The sequence below is a fragment of the Coptis chinensis genome, chromosome 1 (genome assembly GCF_015680905.1).
Source record: "Coptis chinensis isolate HL-2020 chromosome 1, ASM1568090v1, whole genome shotgun sequence".
NCBI lineage: Eukaryota > Viridiplantae > Streptophyta > Magnoliopsida > Ranunculales > Ranunculaceae > Coptis > Coptis chinensis.
The window spans coordinates 21,839,800-21,851,006 of NC_141456.1; the positions used below are offsets into that span (position 1 = coordinate 21,839,800).

Below are 11,207 nucleotides of genomic sequence, written 5' to 3' on the forward strand. Positions count from 1 at the left end.
TCATCAAATAGGTTGAACAGTTTCTTTTAATGTTTACTCCCACAGTCCCACGTCGCAATGTACTTCGAACAATCAATGGGAATAACAAGTATCTTTAGCGACGGAAATGAGCTCGCTTTAGAAGAACATATCATTTAGGATTCAGCTGTTAGTCTGTTATGGTTGTTTCTCACCCATTTTTCTATTTTAAAAGAAAACATTTAAGTTCTTTGTTGCAGGATGGGTGATTAAACCTTTCATTATGTAGACTCTTTCATATAAGAAAAATCTGATTTACAATAAAACTTACAAATTACTTTCAAAAATTTCAACCCTGATTTCTATTTGCCTACTTGGCTTTATAAATATTTTCGACTTTCAATATTTGAGTACAACCTAATCATACATGGCTGTGTCAACTGATGTATTCTTTGTGGTTTGGAAAACCTAGCATCTAAAGAAACCTACTTTGCCTATCTAGAATTCAGGGTAGATCAATGCCTTATATTTACCAACCATTGCTGTAGAAAATACTACCAGAATTAATCAGACCTTTTGTACTAAACATGTGTTTTAGTTAGCATCATCAACATCATTATCGTGTATAACCGAAAGTCATAAAATACAACAACACATATAATGATATAAAGGTTGTTTATGATTGGTTTTCATTTTTGCTTAAGTAGATAACAATTGTTGGTTGCTAATTGGCAAAAAAAAAAAACAAACAAAACAAACAAACAAACAAACAAACAAAAAGGAAAATATATTATTGAAAAAATTATGTAGAGGGTAATCAATCAAATTATATATAAAAGAAGAAAACTCGGGCTTACTGGTTCGAGGAGAAGTCCTTGATGTTTCTCTTTCTATGGATCAGACAACATTTTGAGCTGATACATACTGAAAGGAGCTACATGACCTGCATTATTCAAAGGGAAAAATTGTCACATGCCTTTTAGAATCGGTAGAATGGAGAACCCAAAAAGAAAAATGTAATCATCACCTTGATCAGCTTCCATGTCTAAGGTTGGATCAACTCGTCTAAGCTTCCGACGAGCTTCATTTGCCAATATTTCATCATGCTTAAGAAAAACAGCAAGTTTGCTCATCTTGATGGGTTCTGCTGCTTTGCAACAACATTTCTTGTCCTAAGCGGATATTACGCTTCGACAATATTTGGTCCAAAAGTCCATTTTTGACATCTTGCGAGGAACAAAATTCAGATATGCCTTGTGAACTGTTGGTTTTCAGCAAAAATCTGATGGATGATCTCTGGGGTCAAGTTAAATGTGACTTTGTTGCTCCGACCATCAGTCAATGGTCCGACATCTGCAATCATAGCACTTTTAAATCCCATTTGTTGTTTTGGAGCCTTTTTGACATCAGCAGCAAGCAACTCCTTTCTTGTTTCCCAGAATTCAGTTTCGGTCAACACACCACTAATGACAAATTGCTTATGTAATTTCTGCAGGTTACTATCCTCTTGAAGCAGCTTCATTCGAAGTTCTACCTCAGCAGTACTAAGTTGTTCATCACCAGATTTCTCAGAAATCGGTTTAGGATCCTTCTCAGATGATTTGGTAGCTTGAAGCTTAGTAAGGACTTTGCTCACAAAATCACGGCAAACATCGCGCTCAGAGAACTTCTCAAACTCAAAAATGCAACCTCCCGCCTTAATAAAAGGATCTATTGTAAGATTTAGAAAGGCTTGTTTGTGGTTTCCTTCCTTCATAAACTGGTGCTTTTGAATTGAGCCGACCCCAACATTAAGTTTCACAGATTACGTAGGATCATCAAGTGTAAATGAAAATTTGTCTTCCATGATTATAAGCACGCCCTGAACACCAGGATCCTTTACTGAAGTCTTATACTTGGCCCTCATAACCACCTGCCAAGTTTCCATGTCTTTCTTATAATTGATCCAACGGGGATCAGCCGGAGTTCGAACATTATACTATAATCACCACAGAATGACGCCAACCACGTGTGACAGAGAGCCTCCACTTCCAAAGTAGGTCCACTGTACTTGTAGAAAAATGGTCTAACATTTATTTCATTCACACACCACTGCACATAGAAGGAAAGATATTAGCAAACCCTATGAAAAATAGTTTTGTATATCTTCAGTTTTCTGTCTCAACCTGCTCATATAGTACTCAGAAGGAAAGGTGGTGTTATCGAATATCTTTTCCCGAAGTTCCTTAGCAAAAGATGGGGAGGGATTTGAGGGGTGTTGCCAGAGAACAGCATCTTCTGTAACTAGATATTCCACTCACACCAGGATGCACACAACAAACATTGTCCCTTTTTGCCCAGAGTGCTTGCATTCCAGTAAGATCCCTGTGTGTGCATATTTTAGCAAATAGATATCTAACACGTGGCAGTATCTTCTTAAGGCTTGGATATAGTCTTGGTGTGGGTAGAAAGTACCAGAACATACCTAAAGTCCAAATCCTCTTACTTCGGAGGTTCGGAATTGGTTGGAATAGGCTCGGAGAACTGGAGGTTCGGAACCGGTTGGAGTAGTATGCTCGGAGAACTGGAGGTTCGGAACCGGTTAGAGTAGTAGGCTCGGAAAACTGGAGGTTCGGATCTAGTTCGAGTTGTAGGCTCGGAGAACTGGAGGTTCGGAACCGGTTGGAGTAGTAGGCTCGGAGAACTGGAGGTTCGGAACCGGTTAGCGTAGTAGGCTCGGAAAACTGGAGGTTCGGATCTAGTTCGAGTTGTAGGCTCGGAGAACCAACTCCTGACTAGGAACACCAAATCCGGAACTACTAAGTTTGAAACTCCAACTCCCAATCCGAACCTAAACATGTTTTTCTGTTGTTTAAGTCAATAAAGGAGACCTATTTGACTTGGGAAACATGGGGCTTCTAGAAGAGTCAAGATGAGACTTAACAAGAGACGGTCTCCTAGTTAAACACTAATTGGGAAACCTCATCTATTCATCAAGATGATACTTAACAAGAGACGGTCTCCTAGTTAAACACTAATTGGGAAACCTCATCTATTCTTATAAATAGAATAGTTGAACTACACTTGGAGTTTGATTCCTATACACAGGATACGTAGGCAGCCATTAAAGAACGTGGTTCAACTCATCATCTTCTAAATCTCTTCTTCTTATTGATTCAATACTTCTAGTTGTTCTTTGATCATCAACAAAATATTTGTATTTCTTGATTAGAAAAAATCATCACACAATTGGCGCCGTCTGTGGGAACACCATACAGAATTGATTTGATTTCTTGGTTGAATTTTTTTCGATTCTAGGTTCTCCTACCCACCAATTTTTCTTGGGTTTGTTGTTCTTTAAAAAAAAATAATTATTATCTTCACTTTGATTCAAAATCATAGTTACTACAAGAGCCAATGTGAATCAAAGTAACGAGGGGAATAACGAGATCAATAACCCACATGTTACTTCTCAAAGACAATCTGAACGTAGAGGAGATCATCGTTTTGGACAGGGTCGTGAAGAAAATGAGCCTAACAACGATACTCCCCAATTTGCCATGACCAACCAAGCCGTTATGGACGCTGTGATGGCAGAACGTGGTTGGCAGGAGGCTCGTTTGCATTTTTTTCAAGACTACTACCGTACGAAGGAGGGTCGTTCACCTCTAAAGGTATTGCCTACTAATGGAAACTCGAGGGGGCAGTTTTGGCCACCAAGTCTCGACCATGGTGAGGGTTACGTCCCTACGCCTTATATCCCTTATTTTCGTTGGGTATCATAGCAATCAACCAGATTCGGATTATAATCTGGAATTGGATCCAACCTGACACTCGAGTTCACACGGAACTGACTTCTCTTGGTATTCAAGTTCTAGAGGTATGAGGGATGGACGTCCAAATGTGTTTTCCCGGAATCCATAACTATCAAGGTCACCCTCGGTACGAAGAAGGCTTTCAGTTCCAAGGGAACCTTCATTGCCTCAGAATCCTTCAGTTCCCCGATCCAGTTTTTCAAACTCCTCCACTCGATATTGGGATCTGGAACCACGTTATCATCGAGATGAGAACTACAAGAGTCCAGGTCCGAGGTATAATAACGAGAGAACTCAAATTCATTAACCGACTACTCGACCGCGGCTTAAAGCGCAAATATCGGAGGAATTGTGAGGTTGAAACCAACTAAGATGGATGAGTCGGTTGCTTTCGGTCGGTGTCGAGGGAGACATTGGAACTCCTTTTTCACGACATGTTATGAGTGGATACATCCCCCATTATTATAAACCACCGAAGTTCTCTAAATTTAATGGTAAAGGAGATCCGGTCTCTCACGTGCTCGTTTATCGTCAAGCAATGGTGGGTCTTTCTAAGAAAGATCATTATTTGTGCCAGTATTTTGCTTCAAGTTTGACAGACTCGGCACTCATCTAGTACACGAAGCTGCCCAAGGGCAACATTCACGAGTTTAAGGCGTTATCCATCAATTTCATTGTGAAATTCAGTTGCAACCGACCCTACATTAAAACCGCTGATGCACTATTTGACATGAAGATCTGAAAGGACGAGCATATTAGGGATTTCACCAAAAGATTTAACAAGGTGCAATTGCATATTGACAACGTCGATAAGACCCTCGCCATTGTGGCCTTTAGAAAGTGGTTAGATCCCACTTCTGGTCTATACATGTCTTTGAAGAAAGAGGAGCCTACGAACATGATAGAGTTGTTGGCTCGGATCGATAAGTATGCGGAGCTAGAAGAAGACCAATTGGATAGGGAATCTTCTCATAAAAGAGTGATAACCAGTGTCACCTCCGTTCCTGTTGGTAGGAGCTCTGCTAGTCATTATAATGATAGGAAGTCCGAGGAACCACGGAGGACACAAGTTAGTCGGCAGAATTCCTATCAAGATAAGTCCAAGAGACGAAGACTAGTAACACGTTCGAAGTAATAAATTACCCCCGGGATAGGGACTTTACCACTTTAACTTATCCCATGAGGACATCTTTGAAGTTAACTAGGAACAAGATGTTCATGAAAAATCCTCCAGCGGTGAATCTCGATGCTAACATGTACTGTTTCCAAGTAATGTTATACTACTCTTAGCTTCTAAGAGACAAAATTTTCACAAATTTGGATCTGCTTCCACTATACTGGGGGCATGATCTATGCCAATCAATTCTCAATAAAAGTTATATTTCTCTTTTCAGAGCATTGTTTCTTTTATAATTTTTTGCTGTGATACTTTTTGGATGTTAGGTGAGAGATCCCATATGTCGGCCAAAGTTGTATCAGAACCTTTAGAAAGCTTTCTCGGGATGATGAGTGAAAGATCTCATGTGTTGTTTCCCGTGTGATGGAGAAAGTTTAACTTAGCTTGGATTTTATCCTCCTACAAGCAGTTCTAATGTCTTATGCTTATAAGTGTCGGTTTATGCATTAGATATCAAATCATTTAAGTACTTTATAGGAAACAATACAGGGGCACACCCTACGTTCCTACAAAGTCTTATTTCTTAACAAAACTAAAGGTATTTACAGGAATTGACACAATGGCAAACCCTATTTTCCTACAAAACCTTGTTTTTCTAAGATTCGAAATAATAATTTGTATAAAATATAATTCGACACTTTTGTCATTTTCCTTCAATGGTTGAATGTGCAACCATCGTTTGAGAGAAAAGTGGGGCATCTGTGTATACATATTTATGCAAATAAAGAGAAAAGAACACCACTTCCTAGCTAGTCTGGAACTTCACGTTCGGAACTTGTCCAAGTTCGAACCTCCACTTCCTAGCTAGTTAGGAACTCCACTTCCTAGCTAGTCAGGAACTCCACGTTGGGAACTTGTCCAAGTTCGGAACCCTACTTCCTAGCTAGTCAGGAACTCCACGTTTGGAACTTGTCCAAGTTCGGAACTCTACTTCCTAGCTAGTTAGGAACTCCACGTTCGGAACTTGTCCAAGTTCGGAACACCACTTCCTAGCTTGCCTGGAACTCCACGTTCATAACTTGTCTAAGTTTGGAACTCAACTTCCTAGCTAATAAGGAACACAGAAAGTCCAAGTTCGGTACTGTTCTCTCGAGTAACAAACCCAAAACTATTTTGTGGACGGAAGAATCCGAAACTACATTGTCAACTACTCTGATTCCGCCTATCTGAATTGCATTGTAACTTGACATATCCGGAACTGCATGCCTCGACAATTGCATTGCCCAGTACTGGATTCTGAACTGCTTTGTGGATTGAAGAGCCTGACATTGATTGATGAGACATTATAAACGCAGTAGCAACGCGCGATACTGACTTGATCAACCTAGACGTGTAGGCTCGCTAGCACACCCGATACATCAATACCAACCAACACCGGAACTATTATTTTCAACTAATCAACACTCTTTATAACGAACCATTGTGTCTCTGAGAAGTTTAAGAAAGAAAAGAGCGAGATGGCAGCATCAGTAGTCATTCAACCAATGATCAAAGTTGCTGCACTTTGTGGTTCACTTCGCAAAACTTCTTCAGCCGTGGCCTCGTTAACTCTGCAGTTCAGATAGCAAACGAGTCAATCCCGGGGCAGCAAATAGAGTTTATTGAAATTGATCTGACCAGTTCCATCACAATGCACTGCACGTTCGGATTTAACGAAGTTTAGTTCCAGAATGTAATCCCAAGTCCGGATCATCACAAGGCATGGCAAGACCGGTTTTCACCAAGTTCGGCCTAAAATACAAGGTTCGGGGCATGGTCATAGCAGTCCGAATTCTGATTCCTTCTTGCTAAAGTAATGCAAAATTTTGCCAATATATTCCATAGAGAAAATCGAGGCGTAAGACGTCGATTACATTTTTATCCAGCCTTTTTCCTTAAGGGTTTGATTCACAACCCATGAATAAAAAAAGGGGGGCATATGTGTGTGCATATTCTAGCAAATAGATATGTAACACGTGGCAGTATCTTCTTAAGGCTTGGATATAGTCTTGGTGTGGGTAGAAAGTACCAGAACATACCTAAAGTCCAAATCCTCTTACTTCGGAGGTTCAGAATTGGTTGGAATAGGCTCGGAGAACTGGAGGTTCGGAACCGGTTGGAGTAGTAGGCTCGGAGAACTGGAGGTTCGGAACCGGTTAGAGTAGTAGGCTCGGAAAACTGGAGGTTCGGATCTAGTTCGAGTTGTAGGCTCGGAGAACTGGAGGTTCGGAACCGGTTGGAGTAGTAGGCTCGGAGAACTGGAGGTTCAGAACCGGTTAGAGTAGTAGGATCGGAAAACTGGAGGTTCGGATCTAGTTCGAGTTGTAGGCTCGGAGAACCAACTCCTGACTAGGAACACCAAATCCGGAACTACTAAGTTTGAAACTCCAACTCCCAATCCGAACCTAAACATGTTTTTCTGTTGTTTAAGTCAATAAAGGAGACCTATTTGACTTGGGAAACATGGGGCTTCTAGAAGAGTCAAGATGAGACTTAACAAGAGACGGTATCCTAGTTAAACACTAATTGGGAAACCTCATCTATTCATCAAGATGATACTTAACAAGAGACGGTCTCCTAGTTAAACACTAATTGGGAAACCTCATCTATTCTTATAAATAGAATAGTTGAACTACGCTTGGAGTTTGATTCCTATACACAAGATACGTAGGCAGCCATTAAAGAACGTGGTTCAACTCATCATCTTCTAAATCTCTTCTTCTTATTGATTCAATACTTTTAGTTGTTCTTTGATCATCAACAAAATATTTATGTTTCTTGATTAGGAAAAATCATCACACAATCCCCTTTCCTGAAACAGTTATAAAAGCGAGCATTTGCTGCCAAAACTGAAGCCTTGCTATCCTCTTGGAGAAAACAAAGACTATCCCTGATTTTTGCAGCTTGTGCATAGTTATCTTCGTCGATAGCAATCGAGTTCGAGGCAAACCAATCACAACTTATATGAACGTAGAGGCAACCAAACCAAACTAACAGTTGTCTAATCATCTCTCAAGACCAAGGTCCACCATAGTAACGGCAAGCTTGTTCCCCTCCCCCTCCCTCCCCCTCTCAAACCTGGCACACACACACACACACACAGAGAAGGAAGAAAGCAAAACCATGCTTAGTGCTTATAATAAGCTTACGGGAAATCTCATACGAAAACCTATATTTAATGCGCTCCAAAAATATTGGTCGATTGAGTGACTGGCATAGGATCGAGGCAACCAACACAACAGGGTCAGAGTGTCAACCAACTTCTAACAATCAGTTGTCTATCAGGACCAAGGTCCACATTAGAACTTTGATATCACTAATGTCCAGTGCGATTGCGCAGCAAAAAGGGAAATTGAAACAAAAGGAGGGAAAGAAATACTTACTTGATTTCCGAAATTTTGTGGCTGACCAAGCAGAATCAGATAAAGATAAACTCCTTATGCGAAATTCATTTTGTTTTGAGAAGTGTGAAGGAGAGACAGAAAGTGTTCCATCTTGAACAATTTCTTAGTTTAATTTTGGAAGAAGAGATGAATAAGAGAGGGTTTGAAGAGATAATTTTTTTTTTTTTTTTTTTTTTTTTTTTTTTTTGCAGAGTTGGAAGTGTTTTGTAGAATTGAAAAGAGGGTGTTTTATAGAATTGAAAAGATAATATGAAAAGAAGTTTTTATCTATTTTGGGTTACCAAATCGACAAAAAAATGCATAAAATTCATTTTTTTATGAAAAATCTGATGTGTCAGTCTCAGAAAAAAATAAAAGGGCTGACGTGGGTCACTGGGAGAATTCTCAACTACTCAGTATTAATAGTCTTTGATGTAGAGACTTCACTACTTACAACCATGGACCAAAATATATATATCCGATATATATCGGTATTTTGGTACACCGACATCGATATTTCCGACATATATCCACCGAATATAGAACCCTTTTTTTCCGATATATATCGAAATATATGAAACTTTATATCGCCCGATATAATCGATATTTCGATATAATCGATATATATCGGTTGACTTTTTGACCATTTTAAAATATAAATCCGATATTTCCAATATATTTCCGATATATATCCGATATTTCCGATATTATATTTCCGATATTTTAAATAGTTTGGACTGGTTACCAAAAAAAATGGATATATCCGAAATATCCGATATATCCGATATATATCGGTTTTTGGGTACACCGATATATTGATCGATATCGATATTTTGGGCCTTGCTTACAACTTCTACAAAAAACATATATGAATTTGCTATAACAAAGCTTAAATCTGTCTCATCCATCATCTCAACCATAGTAGTGACGTCAATACTAAAGAAAATATCAACTCAGATTAAGAAAACCCTGTGACTAAGAAATTGAGTCAAACTTTGAGTTAAAAATAATGGACCCATAGATGTACCCAAGTGTATCTCTACCGCAGAAGTCATTTCCTTAGCTAATCTTCTCAAATGCCTCTTCTAATAATTCAAGTCCTGTGGACACTCCTATAGCTGTTTTCTTCTCTTCCTCAGTCTTAGCTTTAAGAGTCGCCAATAATATATGAGCTGAACCACTGCAAAATACAAGCAACAATAAATTATTAGATGAGTTTTTTTTTTTGCACTTCTAAGCACGCAAGAATACCTTGTCATCAATGTAAGCAGCCCAGAACCGAGCGATGGCGCGATCATAGGCATCAGAAGGAAGAATAGAAGCACCCGAGGTGAAGACCTCACCAATATATTGAACAATAACGAGGGATTCACAAATGGCTTGTCATTATGAATCATAACCGAGACCATCTTGTGAACAATAACGAGGGATTCACATGCTTGTATGATGGGCACCCAGTCCTATCTTTTGTTTCTTAGAACGAATGAACTGAAGAATTTATCAGGAAAAAAAAAGGAAAAGATGCCAACAAGTTTTATTCAACACACCACCTTTATTTACGCGTTTTTTATTCCAAACAAACAACGTTTGAACGCGAGATAATTACACTAATCACAACCACTCGATCACTCTTACTGTCTTACACTCCCTATGATTACACATTCTCTCTATGATGTAGCAATCCATTGTAGTTGACAATCAGCGTTTTAACGAACTTCAAGAGCTTATCAGTCTCAGGAAATATACCCGCCTTAACCGCAGGAACGGAGCAAAACTTCTTAGACCATGCATAAAGATTGGGCGTCTTTGTTTCATCGAGTAACTTAACAAGGTTGAGCTTCTCGAACACCCTGACCCACGCTAAGTTGGTCCCAAATGCTATATCAAGGTACCCAACTGTATCTCCACCAAAGAAGTCCTTTCCTTGGCTAATCTTCTCAAATGCCTCTTCTAGTAATTCAAATGTTGTGGACAATCCTTCTATAGTTGTTTTTATCTCTTCCTCAGTCTTTGCTTGAAGAGTCCCAAATAATGAGCTGTACCACTGCAAAATAGAAGCAACAATAAATTCTTACATGTAATGTTTTTTTTGTACTTCTAATTGACCATAACTAGTGTCATTACGTACCTTATCATCTATGTAGGCACCCCAGAACCGAGCAACGGAACGATCATAAGGATCAGAAGGAAGGATAGAAGGACCGGAGGTGAAAGCCTCATCGATGTATTGAACAATAATGAGTGACTCACAAATGGGCTTATTATTATGAATCAGAACCGGGACCATCTTGTGGACTGGGTTGGTTTTGTGTATAAGTTCGCTAAGTTCAGGGGGGCCAACTTCAGGGTTCCGCTCAAGGTACTCATAGTCCACATTTTTCAAATTAAGAGCAATTCTTACCCGCATGGTATATGGACTAGGCCATGCACCCAAAACCTTCACATTACTTGCTGCCATTACACGTAGAAGTACACAAACTCAACTGACGTGATCTGGTTTTTGTTGTTTGAAGATGTAATGAGAAGAACCATATGGAATGGGGGTATATATATATATATGTCATGTGATTGAATGGTCAGATGAACGTATGTCAAGAGATCGATCTGTTGGCACTCTGGAACAACACCGTTGGATCTATTTGAAATATCCACTATAGTGAGGCCTCCAACTTCTCAATTATGAAAAGAAGAAAAAACGGAAGCACATAGTCAATCTTGTCGACTAAATCTTGTCCACTAAATAAAAAATGTTGTCGACGTCGACTAAATAAAAAATGTTGTCCACTAAGTAGAATGGTTTGATGCGATATCACACCATAGCACTGTGCTGGAATAGCATAACTAGGGCCAATGGTTTTTCAATTAGCCGCCACTCTGCCAGTACTACAAGCACTGTTCTAAAAATCGTTCTAGGCC

The 11,207-nt window shown here is 39.4% G+C and overlaps 1 protein-coding gene and 1 pseudogene across 2 annotated transcripts; both read right to left on the reverse strand.

Moving 5' to 3' along the window:
- Positions 1–347: 347 nt before the first annotated feature.
- On the reverse strand, positions 348–3,208 carry LOC147522874 (general transcription and DNA repair factor IIH subunit TFB1-3 pseudogene; annotated as a pseudogene). Its single transcript, XR_015195678.1, has 2 exons — positions 2,124–3,208; positions 348–2,049 (listed from the first exon to the last, which is right to left on the reverse strand). The product of XR_015195678.1 is annotated as a general transcription and DNA repair factor IIH subunit TFB1-3 pseudogene (transcript).
- Positions 3,209–9,811: 6,603 nt separating this feature from the next.
- LOC147522875 (glutathione S-transferase U17-like) lies at positions 9,812–10,949 on the reverse strand. The gene is made up of 2 exons (XM_086595798.1): positions 10,420–10,949; positions 9,812–10,335 (listed from the first exon to the last, which is right to left on the reverse strand). The coding sequence occupies exons 1-2, from the start codon at positions 10,747–10,749 to the stop codon at positions 9,946–9,948; spliced, it is 720 nt and encodes a 239-aa protein (XP_086451924.1). The 5' UTR covers positions 10,750–10,949; the 3' UTR covers positions 9,812–9,945.
- Between the last annotated feature and the right edge of the window lie 258 nt (positions 10,950–11,207).

Excerpts from the sequence above, each read along its gene's own strand:
- LOC147522875 (XM_086595798.1), bottom strand. The coding sequence starts at position 10,749 with ATGGCAGCAAGTAATGTGAAGGTTTTGGGTGCATGGCCTAGTCCATAT. Across the intron at positions 10,336-10,419 it reads GTGCCTACATAGATGATAAG|TGGTACAGCTCATTATTTGG; the intron begins GTACGTAATGAC and ends TCTATTTTGCAG.